General features: G+C 37.2%; 1 protein-coding gene across 1 annotated transcript in view; it reads right to left on the bottom strand.

Moving 5' to 3' along the window:
- Positions 1-13648: 13648 nt before the first annotated feature.
- Positions 13649-22951, bottom strand: part of LOC136248271 (uncharacterized) — a 132406-nt gene continuing 123103 nt past the window's right edge. Inside the window, exons 7-8 of the mRNA XM_066040070.1 lie at positions 14065-14240; positions 13649-13772 (exon numbers count right to left, since the gene is read on the bottom strand). Of these exons, the coding sequence (XP_065896142.1) occupies positions 13767-13772; positions 14065-14240 (182 nt within the window). The 3' untranslated portion in view covers positions 13649-13766. The remainder of the gene's footprint in view (positions 13773-14064; positions 14241-22951) is intronic.

Here is a 22951-nt window from a genome sequence, read left to right as displayed (position 1 = left end):
TTTCACTGTTTCAAAATGATTTAGACTCAGCAACTTTGTGGAGTACGAGATATAATATGTCCTTTAATCCAAAAGAGTGTCCACTTATATTAATGCAAAAGTCATCACCAATTACTAAATAGCTGACACACAGGTTTTAACAAATAGTTCACATAAAAATCTCGGAATTATAATATCATCAGACCTATCTTGGGATCAACACTACAAAAACATAAGACCTACAGAATGCTAGGACTGCTCCATCGCAGCTTTAGCAAGCATCAAACAATGACAGCCAAGAGAACTTTGTATATTTCCTTAGTGAGATCGCAAGTTATATACGGTTCAGTGATTTGGAAACCTAACCATATCAAGCAGAGGGGGGACTGAAGCCCCCTTTCATATTTAGGCTTTACTTGATCAATATGCTGAGAATTATAATGAAATTTTGTCTTAGCATAATTATATGATCACTAATAATACAAATACTCATAAACCCACCTTATAAACATCTTTCCAAGGTATTATCAGTGGATTTATGCTAAAGTTTATGCAACAAGGACCTGGATCAGCATTGGAGGTGTACAAGATCGAGATACTCTAATAGAGCAGTCAGCTAACTACTCTAATAGAACATTCACTGGAAACATGTAGTTGGTTCTGTTATGAAATTTTTCCAAATCTGCCTACACCTATGCATACAATGAAGTGTATTGGTCTGTTTAAAGGGCTTCATTCATCCACTTGTGTAGTTAATATGTATGACAATATTTAATTCAGGTACACAATTTCCATTGAAAATGCTCTCAGATTCAATCTAGTATTGTTCAAATTTCAAAATTTTCCACTTTCAACATTATTATTCTAACATGCACCTATTCAGTGTTGTGCAGTTGTGAGAGGGGTGCATCATGTGCTTGGTTGTTTGTGCCTACCCAAACTTTTCCATTAGCAAAATGCTTCAGAGAGCCATACCTATAATCTAAAGGCAGTATATATAATCTACAGGCAGAAAATATTATGAATTTTATGTGGGAATGCCTCCAAATTGCAGTATTTTAGCATCTATTTTTCAAAATTTCCTGGAGGAGGGGGGGGGGGGGGGGCATGCCCCCAGGCCCCTCTAGTTCCAGCATGCTTTTGCTGAGCCCCCCCCCCTTATAAATCCTAGATCCGCCCCTGTCAAGGACATCACACTTATTGAGCAGGTCCAGAGAAGAGCAACAAAGTTTATTTTAAATGACTATAGTTCTGATTATTAGTATAGCTAGCTAGTATAATTATTGTATTAGCTTATATAGTAGCTATATAGTTAGTTAGCTAACTATAGCTATATACATGCAATATGCATGGGTGTCTATTAGCTAGATATAGCAATATATCTACTGAATGGTTGGATCGCGTACTGTTTGCAACTATAGCCATATAGACCTTGGAGTTACTGCACGATGGCTATATCTTAGTGGGAAACACGGATCCCTGGTGATATATGTGCGGGGAAACACGAATCCCTAGGGATATGTGTGTGCGGTGAAATATTAAAAAAATCGCTACGGGAAACACATATCACTGACAGCCTTTGGTGGGAAACACGGATCCCTAGTGATATGTGTGCGGGGAAACACGGATCCCTAGGGATATGTGTGCGGGAAACACGTTACCCGGGGAAACATATATCACTGTGACACCGGAAACTTTCTTGAAAATCTTCCTGGTCACATTCTGACGGTTATCACTGTGGTTCGCGGGGTAAAAGTAGAAGTTGATACCCTGTTCATCACGATATCATTCCGTTTGAGGTAGAGATGAATTATCATTGCTCTCCGTCTCGCACTTTTACGCACGACGAGTTGAAGTTCGATCACACGAGCCAGCAAATGGCGCCTTCTGCATCACGTGCGTAACTGGCTGGAGGCGTGCGTGATTCTTTTTGTGCTAACTACAGTTAAGCTATTATTATTATTATTATTATTGGGGGTACAGGTAAGGAGGCAAAGCCTGTAAAAACCTGATCTAAACAATCAAACTACTGTACTACAAAAATAACTATACAATATCATACTGGTAATCATAATAAAATCTATCTAGATGTGTCTTAAACAAATTGGTTGAATGAACATTAACTGAGTCATATGGGAGTCCATTCCAATCTATTAACCTCCATTCAACGGAAGAACGGATTCTAACATGCTTGGTGTCGAATTGTAGCCAATGAAATAGGCTATCAGTGGTATAATTAGTGAGTGGTAAAGTGTAAGGTGCTAGAAGAAAGAACGGTCTAAACTTGCAATTTGAGAAAATACTAAAACTTTATGTGGCTGGGGTTTCCGGACACCAGTAAAAGTAAGCGTACCTGGCATTGCTATGGGAATTGCTGCACTCCACTGAGTTCCATGGCCCAGCAGAGACTGATAGCGTTCTGTTTGGCTGGTTACTTTGTTTATGGCAGCGATTTTTTTTACAGCAGAATTGTGTTATGCTGCTTCGGATCTTGCAGTTGTCTTGCAACGCTTTCAAAGATGCGACGTTTGATCTATTGCCTGGAAATCTGTACCAGCCCTTACCTGAACACAGAAACAGCATACTGGCCCAGCAGATCCTTGCTGCAGGCTTCTCCGGGCTGCTGGTTGTTAGTCTCGTGCCCAGACCGCTTTTTTTTCTTACTGTGTGGGGGCGGAGAAAAAAGGGTCTGGTGGATCTCCAATACATTTTTTGTGCAGCCGGATCTACAACTTTTGGGGATCGTTGATTAGTGGTGATGGATAGCAAAGGCTTGTTAACGAAGCGACAATAGGAAATACGGCGCGCGTACCCAAGGATGCAGCCTTGCTAAGCAAACGCGCACCGTATTTTCTATCGTCGCTTCGTTAACAAGCCTTTGCTATCCATCACCACTAATCAACGATCCCCAAAAGTTGTAGATCCGGCTGCACAAAAAAATGTATTGGAGATCCACCAGACCCTTTTTTCTCCGCCCCCACACAAAAAGAAAAAAAAAGCGGTCTGGGCACGAGACTGTTGATTGCGCATTCAAGTTGACACGACGCAGGTAATGGGCGTGGAATCCAGTTGTACTATCTCTAAATCATATATCCGTTCACTGTATAGTGTGATTGACAATTTTTGGTGCATACGGTCGCTCAAAATTACGAACGATGCCCTCAATCTACTGTTAACACGCGTATAGAAAGTTTTTTTTACACAAAAATATTCTACATGCGCAAGCAAATCGTGACGAATCTCACTAATCCTTGAAGCTATCGAGATAAAACGTTGGTATTTTATAGCACACAAATGGGGTACTTAGGCACTCAAACCATAGCCTGATTGGTTTCCATTCCATCCTTCAGTAGCGGATTAAAAACGAAGTGTCCGGAATACCCAGCTGTCCGGAAACCCCCTTACTTACCTTAGCATATATTGCAATACAAAAAAGCCTAGTTGTATCCGAATTTAAAATTTTCGATCTGCTTTCCTTATTGGAACGTGTTTTGCCTCGTAACGGTACGTGTATTACTTACATTTATTATTTGTTAGTCTGGAAAATTTACTCCAACAAAGATGAGCCAGTAGCTATTATCAGTGTCAGATTACATATTTGACAGTGTTTGCACATACAGTTACAAGTTGTGTATTAATAGCTACAAGTGTACAATATCAATAATTGTAAGGCACGTGTGCTAGCTACATTAAGACTGTGGCGATTCATTACAATTACCATGTCAACCATGACTGACTCACGTGGTCTGCTAGACTACAGAACCTTAGCTTATATGAAATTCAAACCATCTTGTACATCTGCAAGATGTCTTGTCAGCTACCTGACTCCTATCATGCCCACACTGATTATATGGTCACTTGCCGGTATCTTGAAGAAGCAGAATCATGATTACTATATATGCACTCTTTACATGAACTCACCCTGAAAATGCCCATGATACAGTAAAACACGTCATTAAGCTTAGCTAAAAGGATACACCACTTATTTATTTATTTTATTTAAAAACTTTACAGTGCTGCTGGAGACTGATGGTCCATTGGTATCCTGTACCAGCGGCCAGAAGTTATGCTTATCAAGTAAATACTAACCCTACTATTATAAAGTACAAGATGAGAATTACATTGATTATAGCTAGTGTGTTAAAGAAAGTCAAAGTTTGGAGTTCTCGGGTGCTTGCTGCAATAATACACAAGGACACAATAAGGAATAAGTACATTTGATATCTGAGTTAAAGTTTAATAGGAAGTGATTCCAAAGGTAAGTACATAGTTTTTGCTTGATGGTAAGAACATTAAGATCCAAATCAATGACAGGAAGGTGATTCCAAATTCTAGGCAGTCTGTTAGTATAGTGGTGTTGTCTGAAGACCTGGTTTAATTGGTTCAATTTATGATGGGTGGCATGTTGAGTGTTGCCAGTAGCAAATGAGATGTATTTTGTGATGTTGAAGCTATAATTGATTACAATGCCTTAAATTTGAACAATAATATTGGTAAAATTTTGTAGTACTTGTGTAATGTATCTTTACTTTTATTCTAACAGGAAAATCCACCAATTGAGTTTGGTAGACAATCATCTTATTTCATGAGGACACTCTGCCAATCTTACCGGATGACATATCTGAGCTTTACTCAGAAATTCTTTCGCCATCAGGCCACCCTGGTGGAATTCATTACCTGACATTATTAAAGAGCAACCTTCATTCACCAACTTTTATAATGACTTGAGGCTTCACTTCATAAATTTAACTAATGTTTTATGTGTATTTACTGTGTTTGTTTTACTGTTATTTATTGTTTTGTGTTGTTTTTGTTATTGCAGTGATCTATTGTGCATTGTGATGTTTTTGTTACTGTGTTGGTATTGTTCTTTGTACTCCAACAAGGAGGAATGGCTTTAGCCGATTGTTGTGAGTTAATTACTGGTTATACCATGGCTGTGAAAGATTTTGCTGATGCACCCGAAGCATGAGAGCCGCAGGCCTGAAGGCTAAGGGTGTATATTAGTAAAACCTAAATGATTATTTTATTGATCATTCGTCATTTAGTAACTGTCAACTAGCTGAAATTTAGCAGCTACAATGAGCCTACCCAAACCTGTAAACCCAAGCCTACAATTAAATGCTTCGTGTTGCTCAATATAATGAGTCAAAGTGTATCATCAGTATCATATTTTTGAGCTGGTTGGGCACCAAAGCCATATGAGCAAACCGCATTCCCATGATGTTGCCCGTGCAATATCAAGATATTTCCCAGGAAATATGCGAATTAAACTCTGAGTGGAACCTTTGAACGCCCACCCATAACCACAACTTTTTAAAGTGAAGTAGGCATTCCAGCCCAAATTGCAATTTTTAAATTTTGGAAAAATGGAGTATTGATTGCTGATCTCAGAAATATATAGTTTGTTGGGTTGGAATTTACTACTTTGACATGCAAGGTGCTTAAAAACTGAAAAAAGGTACGTTTTTTTCTCCAGGGGTCTCCATACAGCCATCTAGCAACCTGAAACTGCAGTTGCTTCTAGCTGCAAGTTTGTACATGTAAGGGGAGTAACTTCAGGTCTTATCATATCTCAGTGATCTGTGTATGCTTTGTGGTGAGAAAATATGTTTTACCTAGTCTCGCGTGGCCAGACCTTTTTTTTTTCAATTTGGTCAGGAAACCAATTAAAAAGAAAGAAAAAAGAGGTCTGGCCACGCGAGACTATATTTCACCTACTGCACACTTCTCAATACAATGGCATAGCTATAGCTAACCATAGGCAAGATATGTCAAGTAAGTAAAAACATCAAATTAACAACTTATAAAGGTAAACAACTAAAGTGGAGGTGTCACAATGCCGGATGCAACAATACCTAAGGTGGAGTTGTGGTTTCAGTTACGGTAGCTATTGTTATGCCGACTTTGAAGTGGTTTATACTTTGAACTGATGACACAGCCATCAGAAAATTGCTGTGGAGCTGAAAATCGCTAACCCGAGCGAAGTAACTATGTCCTTTATTAAAGTAAGTACCAGTGACTACCTTCCACCCGACAGTATGTTTTTTAAAGTTTAAAAAAATAATTTGTTTAATACACATGACAAAAAAATGCTATTTAAAAAAATATATATATTTTACGTACATTACAAGGCTTGAAATGTTTACAAAACAATACAAAACATATTTGTAACGCGCACGATAAACTAAGATTTCATGATGATCAGCGTGTGGACAAACCCCATAGCGATTTTTAACCTCATTGGATCTCAGATGACGGATTAATCCTAAGTTAAACATGTTCTATTATTTGACTGCGAAAAAATTCTTAAGTTAAACACGAGTTTGTTATTTTGTGCCAGGGTTCTATTGGAGAATATACGGAGAATTTTTTAAATTAAAAAATCTCGGATACTCGAATGCCTAAGTGAAGTGCTTCTATACTCTCGCATGGCCAGATCGATTTTTCTCTTTGTCATTGGGTAGGGAGAAAAAAGGGTCTGGAACAGTTCGAATCCCACAATCGTCTTGACACGTCACGAGGTTACGTCATAAGTATGCACCCCATGCGCTTAAACTCCATTGTAACAAGAATGCCACAACAATAAACAAAGACTTAACTTACCTAAACAACTAGCAATCGATTCAGCCTCAAAGGCAGATGGGTTTCTGGGTTTCGACAGAAACCCCCTTTTAAATTTAGCTCAGTGGCAGTCTAAACCCATAAAAATTGTTGTACTGACAATTTGTCATAGCAAACAACTGGTCGTACAGACAATGACTTAAAAAGGGAGAAAATCCCACGTGTTACACATGGGAGTGATTTAAGTCAGCGTGACCACGTGTAACACATGGGATTGTTTTAAGTTAACCTTATACATGGGACGGATTTAAGTCAAACGCGTTTGACACAAAACGATCCCTAGTAGTAAAGGTAAGAGAGTGTATACCTGGGACGATTTTAAGTCAAATACAGAACTGTAATTTAACTAAATATATTTGTATTTATAAATTCTGCGCATGCGCATAGCGTGACATGCGTGGGAAAAGGTATCACGGGCGAAAATGTGTTACCTCGTGTTGGCTTGACCAGGAGAGAATGTGGCGTGTAGTGACAGTGTTATTGGTTTATTTGGTGATTATCCCACTTAGCCAAGAAGACCCATTGGTGAAAAATGCTGTAGCGGTGTTAGTTATGATGTCCATGCTGTCTCTAGCGTATTTTGCGGTCTTATTCATTGGTGGTGGCAAGCCGGTTAGTGTCAATGAGCACAGCTTAGAACAAGACAATATGTAACTATTGGTGCTGGATATTACGATATTTAATCCCTAATTCAGTTACAACTATTCTACTGACTGGCTTTATATGACTGAAGTAGGAATGAAATGTCAACTAGCATAACTGTAAGAGTACAGTAGATGATTTTCCTTGTTTGATTGCTTTTTATTCTACTCAATTGTCAAAAGTTTTCCTTATACTTTATACAAAGACATACCTGCCGTTTGGTGGTTAACTCGAGCACGATCTTTCTCGGTGTTACAAGCTAGTTTGCTGCTTTCAGTGTCTGAAGAAAACCTATGAATAAAGAATTTTTTTATGTATGGAAAAATGTATACAGCTGTATCATTTGATTCATATATATGTCACACACAGCATTGCATGCAATAGTAGTGTGTGATTTGTAGTAAACATTAGACTTAAGGGTGCTCTGTACAGTTAGTACAAGGCTTCCCAAGACATAGTCTGTTTTGCACTAAAAGAAATATTATGGTCACTTAATCAGTCTGTGACATGTTGATGCATTTAAGTACCTGTAAATTAGGTATCCCATAGCAACAAGCGCACGCATCTTGCTATTCTACACCCTATCACTTAAATTAGAACTACTCCATCATTTTTAATCCAATAGACATGAAATTTTCACACAAGCTACTTTAGTAATTTTGCCAAAGAAGAGCGTTTTCCATTTTTAAATAGCAAGTTCAAATGATGAATAAAGTGGAAGTAAAGAAAAGGATTTCTGGGAGTGTCAACCCGAAAGATAAATATGTGATGATTGAGAAGCTAAAAGACAAAAATAAAAATGCACAATGGTTTGTGCTGTTTAGCATGGTGTATCATAAAAGTATCAAGGCTCTTGTGTGTAAACTGTAGGACTAGTTCTAGTATAAAGGGAAAAACTGTAACTCATGTTGTAAAGCAAATTTAGCAGTTGGGTTTGGACTAAACTGTGTACTAGTATTAGCTTATATCCAGTAAAAAAAGTACAGAACATTTGCTAAAACCATTTGTAAGTTATAGAACAAATCAATTTTCATAGGAAGCCATATAAGCGGAATGTACAGAGCACCCTTAAAATGCTCCCATATAATTATAGAAACTATCTAATATATAAGGTGTCTTTTAAGTGTAAAGCAATTGACTTAAATCAATCCCATGTATTACACATGGTATGGTTTACTTAAAACAATCCCATGTGTAACACATGGGAACACTTACTTAAATCAATCCCATGTGTAACACATGGGATTTTTTGTAGTTTTAAGTCAACATCTGCATGACCTTCACTCAGCATTGTATCAAGTAAACTAGATAACATACAGTTCATTAAAATTTATTGCAAGCTTTGAATGCCTTATCAGTTTACTAAATCAACCAAAATTTTATGAGGCAGCTACTTCACAAGCCGTCCCGAGCTAGAAGGGAAGCCTCGTGCACTGACATAACCTAGACCTAGTCAAAGGCTGTCCAGCCCCATGCATGAAAGTGAGTAGAGGGGGAGAGGCATTCACGATGTGTTCCTTGGGATTAGCTAAAGGTAGTATTGCAATGCTGTATAGAAACCTTATAGCCACTCAGAGCCGAGTGTAATGGTGTATGCGTATATAATGGCTTCAATTAATGGAGCAATTAACGCTGGGTGGCCACAAAAGCCAAGCAAACCAGACATGGTTAAGCTTAAAAGCTCAAATTTGGAAATTGGATTTGGCGAAATCCAACTTCCTAAACTGTAAACAATAAGACTTTAGCTCGTTGCGCGCTGTGTGAGCAAAGCGCTAAAGTTTAATGCTTTTTATGTAGTAATAATTGGATGATGGAAAGATCCCCTTATCTGGAAAGATCCCCTTATCTTGCAGTAATAGACAACACTCTTTAAATGATGACCATAATTCATTAACATTTGAGTAACTATCAGATGATCATATAGTGGAAGTAACATTGAGTGGAAATCTGACTCCCATGGAGCCCTATTATATAAATAAATTTTTCTTAATTGTTCCTGCACTATTGGCATACTTTTTGTTGAGACTGAAACTAGACCAGGTAAAACCTTGCATTCTTCTACAGTAGATGGACTATTGGTAAAAAAGAGACATCTAGTATGTTTTTATTTCAAGTTGGAGAGTTTACCATTTGGTAGAGACCATGGTCTTGAATAATATCCAAGAGATAATTTAAGACACCTCCATACCCGTCATATCTATCTATTATATAGTTTAATTCAGGGGAAAATGTCACGTGTAAGCCAAGTCTCTGTACCAATGATTATGTGAGGGTTTTTGGAATTAATTAGTTCATGTAGATTTGAAACCTTATTTTGAATTGACTGAAAATTAACATCTAAAATTTTGAGATTATTATTATTTACTACGTAATGTTTCTCTTGAATATAGGGGGGTGTGAGTCCTTACTACCCTTTGACACAATCTTACCTCTTTTTATCATTATTTCTTTCTCACCCTGTGCCTTTCTTCGTTTAAGTTCTTTTCTAAGTGCCTTGTTTACTTCACGCTCCTTTGCAGTAAGGTCTGGGGACACATAAACTTTATTCCATCTTGTACTCTTCCTTAGGTTATAGGTTGCACTTTTAATTATAGAGCGCTCATGTTGCTCACTATCTAGTGTGGTCAACAACAACCTTGATCTATTGACTATTGTCCCAGTCTTGTAACTTTGACAGTGTACAATCCAGATACACTGAACTCTGATTCAAATATTTCTGTAGCCACTTTTAGATCGAGAGTCTATTTGCTCTGGCACATTGTAAAGAATGACATTGCATTTCCTTCGATCTCTGTCAAGATATTCTTCAATTACTCCAGTAGTTGGAGTGTGAGTAAGAGGAACAGCTGCAGTTGGATTTTCTTCAATTGATACATCCATTAGTGTTGAGTGAATCGATGAACTTTTTAGAAGATCAAGGCTTTCTACAACTGCATGGTTTTACCAGCTTCTCCATCATGGCTTTAAGAGACTTAACGATTCCTCGTACAATAGTGTTGGTAAATTTAGTACAGTTGATAGAATTTGATTGGGAAGCAGGAACAACATTTTCAGTGGAGTGTTTATTGAAAAGTTTAAAGACCTCTGTCTCACAGGGTTGACAAAACCAGTGAACGGCACTGTTCACCTCACCAATAGCATCTAACACTTCCTCAGAAATGTCGTAACATTTGGAACAGTACCAAAGGGAGCAACATTCACACTGTAATACACCACTGAGAGAATCATTACATTGACTGCAAGCACTGGTCTAGCTCAGTGAAGTGGCTAGGCTGCGAATTAGGCTGTGAAGCAGAGACTTGAACATGATCATTTTCACGAGTAGGAGGTTTTTCATAAGGCTTTTTAGTGGTCTTTTTCTTAAACTTTGGCATTTCTACTCAAACTCTAAATACTGCTCACCTCAGTAACAAAGTGCTAATAAGTCAGCCTAACAAACTTGCAAAGCTCTTTTCATTTACTGTTGACAATTTAGAGGATGACAGATCAGTCCAGTAGCAATTATAGTATCAAAATTTAATACTAAGTCTCAATTTTCTTGTACTAGCTACTATCAATCACTTTTTTTTTCATTCACCAGAAATCACCGCTCTGCAAGAGGCACTGATACAGTCCACGTTATGAATCAATTCGCACTTCATCCACTGTCATGACGTGTTAAAAATCAAGTGCTTACTAGAATGGGTTCGGTATGCATGTCCTCGATCTTGACAGGTGCAAAAGCTAAAGTCCTTCTGAAATAAAGTGATGGAGCTCCATTTCCTTCCCCCTTCGCTACCACACCTGTTACTGCTTGTATAATAATAAAAGGTCTACAGTCATATTAACACTCTTTTTAAGAGATCATGTGATTTACATTTATTGGGTTTGCCAAAACATTGACCCGCCGTATCCATGAAACATAAGATTAATTTGTCATGGCCTAATGGATAATGGTAATGACCTGCCCACCCACACTTTACATTTGGAATTTTCTGATGAAAAACAGAAAATCACCCTGATTTTGGAAAATCAGTCTTAAATTAATATCACATTTGAAATACATAGAAATCCACACTTACATGTGTGTAACCACTGAAGAACTCATGCACCTAGTAAAATATTTCACAGAATTTCTTGTAATTCAGGACTGATCTAATCACTGTAAAGCATGAGTAGATGCTTATAGTGCAATTTTAAATGTTGTACAATGTGACATTAAGACTAATTTTCCAAACTCCGGTCACAAATAGTGGCCATAATGACTGAAAAACAATGTAACAGGCTACCAGGAATGGTGCATCTGTTCTCCAGTTGAAAGTGGTGTACGTAAATAAAAATTAAGAGCCTTTGTGTAGAGAATTTGAATATGAAAACATGATAAACAAACTATAAACAGTTATGAAGAAACCTACTGATGTGTGTAATTTGTGGTTTAAAGAGGTTTGCTTGAGTTACGCTTCTGTAGTGATGCGTATAGCAACATAATTGATGAATTATGAAATATTTGGTGAATTATGAAATGTGGTAAATTTTAATGTACTGCATGCATTGTTACAAAACAAGGCAAGAAACAAAGCTATAGCATGCTCAGCTATATAGTTAATTTTAATTCAAGGGATAGTATTTTAGTTTTTAGAAGTAGTACAACATCAACTTGTTTTCAGTGGAGATAAAGTGTTTAAAATGTAGGATGTATGCTGAGATAGTCAAGACATATGATGCATTTATCTATTCATTTTATTTTTTTTACAGATCAGCATACAAATTAAAGACCTAATTACGATTAAATTACAGACCTGATGGTCTACCAGTGTCTTGCACTGGTAGCCATAATTAATTACTTACTTACAAATTACAATTAGCTATCTACAAATAATAATTACAAGGGGTAGCTATAATGAGTAAAAGAAAAATTAATAGTTTGTATTGCGATATAATAATCCCAAGACATTGAAACATGACTGCAATCTATGGATAAAATTGAGCAAAATCAGCCTGTAATTTTAGTAACAACACACTTAACCAACCTTGAATGCTTTCTACATCCATTAGCAGTAAATTTGAATCAGTGATATAGATTGCAAGTATAAATATAGAAAGAGAGAGACAGAGAAAATGCAAAAAAAGTTACTGTACGTATCACTAAACAAAGGTTGTGCCAAAAAGCTTCAGAAACAGAATAAAAAAGGTTCCACCATAAGATGCAACAGTGAAAAAAACAAGGAAGTGTCATCAGCTGGACTCAAACTCAGGACCTCATACTTTCCAGAGGTGTGCACTAACCACTAAACTATAAGGATCACACATGGAAACAATGCTGGTTTCCAAGTTGTTTAAAACATGCATAGTTGAATGGCATGGGTGTGTGCAGTGAGATTTAGGTGTACTCACAAATGACGAATGATGGCAGTTGGAAGCTTCATTTAAAAGCTACAGTATTATTAGATATTGAGCCCTTAAGTTGAGCTGAATCCTGAAAAACAGCTAAAAATTAAAAGTGGATTTTTCTCAAGAGGGTAAACATTTTTCAGCCAACCAAATGGTTAGTGGTGACAGCAAAGGTGTCAACAACAGAGACGTACAGTTTGGCTTCATTACAAGTTCAGGAAAAGACTACAATGGACACTGCACTTCTGTGGCTTCCCCATAGGAAATGTATGGTGAAAATTTTGATTGGCCATTAATGTTACGTCAGACTTTTGAATGAAAAGATTTTGAAATATTTTTAGCGGGTCAAGTAGTACTACAAATGTGCCAAATTTCAAGATTATGTGTACTTGCATCCATGAGTTATTAAATGTTTTTGAGGATTCAGTACATACTATATAGTAGCACAAAAAAACACTTTGTGTGCATCAGTTGACGAGAAAATTGTTGGATGCCATGGGAATCACCTACAATTGAATTGCAGATGGTCAGACAACTTTTCAGCTCAGATTACAGATTCACACTGCTTGAAGTATCTTAGTTTACTACAGTGGTATATCCCCAGTATATGGAACAGTTAATTGTTTGTTATTTTAGTAGTTTTTCAGTAAACCTGCATTCACTGATGTTTTACTGAGAGTTTAAAACTTAGTAAAATAATTATGCTCCATATACTTAAGTTTACTGACACTTTACTATCAGTATAACTACAGTAAGGCATCATAACAAATTAGTAAACTAAGAACCTTCAAGCAGTGTCAACTACACATGGGAAGGGTTCTGCCCACAATGGTCAGCAGTGGTTCAAAGAGACCAGTACCTCTAAAATCCAACCAGTACAATTCTTACATATATCACTGATGTACATGCAATATACTCTAATACAACACACAGCATATCACTTCATGTGAACTTTAATTAGGCCACAACTCACGAATTCCTGGGCAGAACCCTGCACATGGGGCATACGTTTATATAAGTGCAGTACAAAAAATGACTATAAAATCTATATCTAATACTAAAAAACACAATAAAAGTGCGAAACTTTAATTTCATATAAGTCCTAACAACTGATGTTTCTTGTAGTGCAGTAACTTCCACTTCTTGTTACCTTAATCCTACAAAAATAAATAAATAGTTATCTCATTTTGATATCTGCATGTCTTAACAAGTAAATAATACATTAATGTATCCTAGCATGTGAACATTTATGCATTGTGTACACTGACACAGGCATGCATGCAAGAGTTATGGATCTCCATGTACGTGGGTGTCTCCAAGTCTATGTGTGATGTATATAGTTGATGCATGCTACTGGAGAATATCGATCTTATACACATAAATTTACAAGAACATGTAATATAGTGCATAACTGTGGACAGCACATGTATAGTGCTTAATATTGCTAACCTGTACTCCATTAAAGTCAGTGAGTATCTCTTTCATCAGTACTCCAGCATTACACTTTCTCTCTTTATAATCTCCTACATGTAAAGCCACAATTTTTAATTGCCCATGCACCTCCTTGAGGACTGGTGATCCTGAAGAACCCTCATCTGTAGTACACGTATACAGCAATAAAGGACCTGGAGGCAAAATAAATGCACAAAAAGATCATTTATGCTTATGTGTAGCTGATAATCCTAAGGAATTTTATAAAGTTGGAATAGGGATCATAGAAAAAAGTAGTGAAAGGGAATAGCTAAAAAGTAGGGACCTGCCTATTATGTTCAAAATTTTATCTATTATGCTATGCTGCACTGCTCAAAAACTTTACCTATTATGCTCAAATTATGCTCAAGCTTTATGCCTCATTTCTCATGTTTTGCTAATAAATTTGCAGTTATGGCACATAATAAGTGGCTGAAACACAACTTTGTTCTTCAAAATGCATGTGACAGAAAAATCGATATACTCTAATAGAACAGTCAGCTGCCTGATTATTCTGTTAGAGTTATCGACTGTTCTATTAGAATATATCAATCTTTTTTGGTGATATGCATTTTGACCATCAAGGATTTGTAGTATGGCTCAAATATTCTTCCTATGATGCTAGCATTATGCTCAATGCTTTCAGGCACATATTGTTCTCATAATTATGACAGCATAATCAGCGGGTCCTTACTAAAAAGTAGTGAAACAAAAGAGGTTGCCTATACTTGCAGATATACTAAAGGACATTTAATTAATTCCTATACGTACATCTGTAAACCAAGACTGAATAAGGGATTATATGTCTGCTAGTATATCTGCAGGCATAGGCAACCTTCCTTGTTTTACTACTTTAGTTATTCCCTCATTTCACTGCTTTTTTCTTTGATCCCTAATCCAACTTACAATTCCTTCTACTTGTTTATTACTTTTTTTATAACCCATACATACTGCATCAAAAGGAAGAATGACATCATGCAGGCATGCCATTTAATTAATTTTGTGCCTGAATGCATGCCCCAACTTTCAATTATTACTGAAAAGCCAAGTGCTATTATGTTTGGATTTCAGCAATGTTCAGCTGCCTTATATAGTATTACATACGTATGAAGAACAGTACCTCTTCAATCAATCCAGTCACTATGGCAATTTTTGATTTAAAAACATGACAGTCAGCAGAGAGAAAATTATGTGCTACCACAAAATGCATTGTCTTATTGGAAGTGTTTTGGCTGCCCTGTACACACTTTTGGTCTTGCTTATACCTCACAAGATTCCATGAAGGTATTGTAAAGCTGGTTTTGGGGTGATATTTAAAAGCCTAAACATTCATAATCCTTAGTAATACAGTACTATGATACCACAAATTAAAGCACAATAGTGTCAAACAGTATGGTAGTACTGTTTCAGAAGCAGGGATTCTCCCAAAAGTGACACGCACTGCCTAAAATACCACCTTTAAAAACCATCCTAGAGACATCTTACATGAAAAAATCACCTTTACAGATAAATATTAGTCCATTTAACATCAAATAACAATAACAAATACAGCATTAAAAGCAAGAAAACACTTACAGGCAGCTGAATATAATTTTTTTTAAATCACCAAAGCTCAATTATTTGCCCACCTACCTGCCCACCGGCCAGCCAGCCAGACAGGCACTGACCAGCCAGGCAGGCAGTTGCAATGCTTTTTTAATTTAAAAAAAATTATTAAAGCTTGCTGAAGGTCTGTAGGACACCTGGTCCTACAGCCTGCTCAAAGACATTAGATACTAAGACATTAGCTACTTAAGGTGTGTTTGAAAAGTTGCAGAAAGGAGAAAAAATCCATGACTGGACCTAGGTAGCCTCGAACCTGCAGCCATCCCATTTACACTCGAACGCTTACAGGAGTCTACCAGGCGGTCAGGATGTTTTCTCCTTGATATTTTCATGTAATTATATCCATAGGAATTCCAGGATCACAGTGTGGCCTGTAGGACACACTGTTAAAAATCATTTTAATGTGGCATCCACACATAGCATGGGAATGCAAAAAGCAAGTAGTCTTGTTGTGTACATGGATTTGCTGTAACACTGCAGCAGCTGTTTTATTTGTGGAATCATTGTGAATGTTGTAATATATGTAAATGTGTACTATGGCATGTTTACAGTATATCTGTGCACGCTGCTAGTAGCTGGTGTACCACACCGTGAGTATATTGACAGGAATAAAGAAGAAAACAGCTTTTTCACGCATGCATTGCTCCATGGCCCCTTCTCCAAAGCTCTGCCAGGTAGATTAGGCCACACAGCAAATTGATTAAATTTGTAACAGCCATTTGTGAGATATGGGTGTTCAAAAATTTGTTCCAATTTCTTTGTTTTTTTTTTCTCCTTGCTATGCCATACAAGGGCTACGGGGAGTTCAATTTATTTTCACACACTGTGAATGTCAAAAAACTTACCAGAATTTGAACCAGGGATCTCCATACCTAACACCCATATCCTCTGCCAATAGAAGTACTAGATTGTTCTAGAACATTTTATATGCATGTTCCATTTGAAGTCCTCAAAAAATGTGCACTCTATTAGAGTATTGCTGTAAATCATGCAATACAATACATTTTTTAAATTAAGCCTGTCTTCAATATTCATCATTGTGTCTGTATAGAAAAGAAGAAATGCGAGTAAAAAGAAACTCCAAAGTCAGCCATAAGCTGGTTTGGGGGCCTTATAAAGTACAAAAAGAAGTTAATTCCATGCACAAACAGCCAAGCTGTGAAAAAAATGGTGCAGCCTTTAATTAAAAAGCCTGGGTGAAAAAGTTGTGAAGTCAAAGGTGGCAGCCAAAAAATGGCTGCAATGATGTTAAAGCTGATAAAGTTTAGTAATGAACATCATTGCAACCGTTTCTTGGCCGTCACTTTGATTTCACAACTTTTTTGGCTTTTTAAGGCCACACCATTTTTTCACAGCTTGCATGGATTTACAGCATGCACTTTGCACTTATTGGCCTCGCAACTCAATACCCTGAATCTTGATATAACGTATAACTGAATTAGGGTTTAACCATTTAGTACGGTATAGCACCAAATTATTTTCGTTACATCAAGTTGTGACAGTTCTTTCAGACATGGACAGCAAAATAAATACAGCTTCCATGGAATAAATCTAGGAAATTGAAGTGCTCCAACAAATAGCCTCTGGCCACGGGTCAACTGAAAAGGGTGAAAACAGTTTCTGCTGTAGATTCTGATATGGTAAGCAACAGTTTGCATTTTCTTCCAAGACATTGACCAAAATGAGTATCATATTGCAATCATAATAGGTTTTTTTTTGCGTTCTGCTTCTAAAAGTTTAGTGCTAATGATCGACTGAATGACTGGCCAAATAACTGTTGCCTTAAGCTAATGCTAATACAATGGGCTTGATTTTTTCACGGTTAGATGTTACTTGGGCTGGACATATATATCCCTTTTGGTGAGCTACAGGAGATACAGTGCATGCATCACAAACTTACCAATGTGTCCCATTTTCTTAAGGTGTCAATTTTCAGGTGCCTTGAAACTGGGTCACTACTACTGACCTGGATGACCCGTATAGCAATCCAGGACCCAGAATAATTTAAATTGAGGCATATGCCAAGAATTACATTTCAGGCACTTGACTAGAGTGTTAATTGAGTACAAGGGTAGTTATATGAAAACTAAACAGGTAAGGTTTATGGGTGTGGCTTTGTACATATCTAACAAATTTAACACATCATACTGATAAATTAGCATAGCTCCATGTATACTTACAAATAGTATCACACATTCCCGATATTAAAGTGGGATGAATGAAGCTACAGCTGGCCAACCACAGACTAGACCATGTCTTGTACAATAACAACCAATCACAGGCATGGCTCCACATAAGTTACAGATACCTACAAACTGCAATGCTACTGATACTGCACATATGGCTACAGTTAGTAATCCTGATCTGTGCACAAACATCTTCACTGCAAAAAAGGGCGCGCCCAAGAAACTACAAGTACAAGTAACTGTAATAACTGCAACTAAAAGATCTGACTCTGGTGTGGCCAAGAGAGAATGTAAATGCCACTAAGTAAAGAATTTTAAGGACAGCCAAATGACTTGTCAATTAGAGTTAAAGGCATTAATTAAGAAAGCAATAAGACTGAATACAGAACATCAGTCAGTGCAAAAGTCTCCAATATTCAATCTTTACTTAGTGGCATTTACATTCTTTCTTGGCTGCAACAGATATCAGATCTTTTTAGTTGCAGTTGCTACAGTTACTTGTAGTTTCTTGGATGCTTTTTTTACAGCGAAGATGTTTTTGCACAGATTTCATTAATTTTTGCAAACAAATTTACTAGAATATACAGTAAATGGTAAATAAAATAAAGTAATGCACCATGACACCATTTTTGTGTGAGTAAAGCACACTTCATTTTTTACAGTATGCTGCACAAATTGCATCAACTACTTACTAGCTACCCTCCTAATCCAAAAATTTGTTGCTATGCATTGCCCTGGTATACACATACCTGATGAAGTAGAACTGGTTAGCACATTTACTGTATTTACTGCTAATAATTATTCTAATATATAGAGCAATCACTAACATCCTGCTCTTTTTTAGGGTATCCTAAGGAAGAGTGATAATATCCATCAGTAATCCAAATAAAATTGGACCATCAGGAACACTCCTTATAGTTTTGGAATGGCTCATTAGCTACCACCAAAGTTTGCTAATTACCACAGCTGCAACAAATTTAATGCCATTTCCATTATTTCCTGTAACTATAGTGTTTAGAACCTTAGATTAACTGACTGTTATATTAAAGTATTCGACTGCTCTATTAGAATCTTTCTATTGAGTGTGGTGCACTTGTGAATCGTGGACCTTTTCAAAAGAGGGTACCTTATCTGAACCTATCAAACAACCTAGATATGGACCTGCTTGAATACTGTAGAATTTCTTATAGGAACCACATTAATGCATTCCACATAATCTTTATGCTATGATGTAGCATATAATTGACCATTTATCGAACTTTAAAAATCAACATTATGAATTTGAAAATATTATTCCGCATATTCATAATGTGTTTATTTGGATAACTCCAATGGTGTAGCTTCAGGGTTCTGTCCAGAAATTCCAGAGTGGTGGCCTGAAGTTAACATGAACTGATATGCTGTGTGTGTTATATTAGGGTATATCGCACATGTATCAGCGATATATGTAAGGATTGTACTGGTCGGATTTAAGAGGGTACTGGTCGGTTTTTAGAGGTACTGGTCACTTTGAATCACTGCTGACCAGTGTGGGCAGAACTCTGTATAAGAGTTAATGTGTACACATTACTGCACTGTTGATATTTACGACTGATAAATAGAAACATTAATGGAATTGCCATCACAGAGCTACAACTCCATTGTAACTTTGCCTGAAACATTAGCCTTTTCCAAGTGAAAGAGTCTCCATGAGGACTGTACAGACGAACAAGGATGACAATATACTTGTAATGTGCCAAGTCTATGTGTGAGAATAAATGATTTGTTATTGTAGCACATGAGTGCATGCTGGTATCACAGCTATACTTCAGTTACAATATCATGGTACTTAAGTTATATAACATGTACATTGATAAAATAATGAAGACACAGAGATCGCCAGAGTGTACAGCATGTAGCATTTGACAGTAGGTTCCAGTGTTTGAAAATTGGTAATTTAATTATGGTGTGCAGAAACAGTTTAAAAGTATAAGAGGAATCAAATGCTTTCAAATGCATATATATATATTCTACAAGGAAGATGCTACTTCCTGGTGAAAGTTCAAGGTTGATACATGACCTTTCCAGCAATATATTTATAAGGTATGGTATTTAAAAATAGGTTGATTACACTAAGGTCTTAACTTTCATCAACAACGCCTCTGCATCTGAAGGTTGAGAAACAAATTGGTAGGAGAAAATGCATGGGAAGATATACAAGTTACGTATCACTGGCAAACACTGCTTTGTGAGAAATTTTAATGGTGAAAAGGAATGGTGCAATAATCTTTGAAGGCAAATGCATATAACAACATAGAACTATGCAGTCACATTTATTAAAAATCTTCTTTAGTCAAATAAATTCAGTCATGTAGCTCATATTCTAACCACAGGTATGGTTCTGATGATTGAATCACTGTGTCTTTCAGTGTATTAACTGAAAAGCCCATGGCCAACTTTAGAGTCAATCTTGTCAATAAAACAAAGATATTTGGCAGTTCTTGGCATTAATCCAAGGAAGTCCCTGGGGAATTACCAAGTATCAAAACTCTTGACACAAGTCTCGACATAATTTTGTTGGCCAGCATGGCCAATCATGTTAAGTTCCGTGGTACCATGCTTTGAGAATTTTACTGGGAACTACTGTACAATGATGAAAAATAGCCTTGTGTGTTGTAAGCACCTGCAAGAATTCTAACAATAAGCACCCTGCACAAAAAAGGTCAACACGTTAGTCTCGTGCCCAGACCACTTTTTTTTCTTTTTGTGTGTGGGGCATGTTTTCTCTGCCCCCACACAAAAGAAAAAGCTGTCTGGGCATGAGACTAGGTAAGACTAATGTCTGCTGGGCTTGCTTAGCAATTAGCATGGCCAAGTAGGCAAGATACTTCCTTTGTATTAACTCTCCATAAATTGAGTATTGTACTAGTGGGTATTATATGGCATCTATTTGTTTCACACGTTTTTGTGGTAGGTCTCAAAATTACATTATGGTTGGAGTGTGAAGTAGTACAAGAGTAAGCCTTCTCTGACTATTATTTTGTTCCATGTGTTCTTGTGGTCAATTTTTGGTAACAAGTGTGAAGTCAAGTGGTACAAAGATTATGGCTGGAGTGTGATAGTGTACTTGTGTTTGACTGCACGGTGTCTTAATGTTCACATTTAGGCAGGTTTCCATCTTGCCTGGGATATATTTTTTGTTTATTTGATTACCTATTATTAATACAACTCAGATTCCAACAGATGTTTCAGAAAACATGACTTAATTTTGAAATAAATTAAATCCATGTCATAAATTCTATTTAGTGCCTACTTGTTAGACAGCAGTAGGTAGAGTTTACTTTGATGTGTGGAGGTCTCTTATTCACAAAAAAAACTTGTCTTATTGGTAAGACACTGTGCAAAGTAGACAATTGTTGCACACACATTAATTTGTGGTATTGCCCATGCACATGTGATCTCAATAAACCAATCAATCTAATCATCAGTGAGTTGGTATAAGCTATGCAAGTGACATTCATTACATGGTGTCAGAAGTGGAAGCAGAGCAAGAAGCTTCCTGTGATTACTTCTACGACTAAACCCATATTCCTTGGTACCAGGCATGGTACCCGTTCAGGCGAGTAGTCTAGTTGTCTGTATGTTTCATCCTTTCCAGGGGAAACCAGTTACTACCTGTGTTGGAGGAGACTAAATTAACAGAAAGTGTACCCACAGGACCATGAGGTGTGCAGGTGGGCAATATCCAGAATATGGGAGAACAAGCAGTTACGCCAATTCAGTTACCGCCCCCAAGTGCTTTGGATGTCCACAATGGACAAGTGTCAGAGAAATGGGCTAGATTCAAGCAAGCATGGGATGATTACACACTAGTGATGGAATTAAATTAAAAATCAGAAGCTATACAGGTAGCAACTCTCCTGACCATCATAGGAGAAGACGTGCGTGAAGTATTCTCCACATTTATGTGGATGAATGGTAGGGATGAGGCCAAAATATAGTAAAACAGAAATTCGAACGGTACTGTTGTCCGAGAAAGAATGTCCTGTTTGAACAGTACTGTTTCAACAGTCGTGTGTAAGAAGAAGGCGAGATGTATGAACAATACCGAACGACGCTTCATACGCTTTTGCAAACATGCGAGTTAAACATTATCACACCGCAAGAGATCTTGAGGGATCGCCTAGTGCTTGGCATCAAAGATGATAAGGTTCATGAAAGACTGCTGCATGATGCAAATTTGACATTAGATAAAGCAGATGAAATCTACCGTGCAGCAGAAAGCATGGTGCATTAGATGAGGTGGTGGGAGAAGGAGTGACAGTAAATACAATTGCGAGGAAATGAAGGTAGTAGATTTAAGTGCCAAGCTGACCAGAGAATGCTGGAATTGTGGTAGAAGACACCAGTTTCATAAAAGAGAACTCTGTCCAGCTTATGGGAAAACATGCAACAAATGTAACAAACCTAATCATTTCGCAGCAAAGTGCCACACGCAGACTAAGTAAGTGTGATAAAGCCAGAAGAAGAAGTCACAGAGTCAGGGGTTTCAGCTGTAAAGGGTTATCTGGATCAGAAACAGAAGTCTCAGCATTCAGCATTGACAACTCTCATTTGGTGACAGTGCAACTGAAATCAGGGAACTACTGTATCTTCATTTTCAAGTGGACACTGGAGCTCAGTGCAATGTGGTGCCAGTGGCATTGTACAAAAAAGCAGCAATGGATACCAGGGTAGAAAACATCTCAGCAACTTAGTCAAACATTACTGCATACGGCGAGACCACATTACCAGTGGTCGGTACAGTAGTATTGTTAGTGGGAAAAGGCGGTAAGAGGTACAAGCTGAACTGCAAGTTAGTGAACTGCAGGAACATACATCCATTACTTGGAAGAAAAGGTTGTTTGAAAATGAACATCATCTCATATTTAGACAATGATGAATTGCATAGACCAGCCACTGATAACTCACCAGTGTACATTATTGAAGTTGACAGTTCTATGAACAAAGAAGAATTGATCAAGCAGTATCCAACAGTGTTTGGACCTGGTATCGGTAAGTTGCCTGTTGAGTACCACATCCGCATCAATGAACAG

Source organism: Dysidea avara, chromosome 3, assembly GCF_963678975.1.
Source record: "Dysidea avara chromosome 3, odDysAvar1.4, whole genome shotgun sequence".
Lineage (NCBI taxonomy): Eukaryota > Metazoa > Porifera > Demospongiae > Dictyoceratida > Dysideidae > Dysidea > Dysidea avara.
This window is presented reverse-complemented; position numbering and strand designations above follow the sequence as displayed.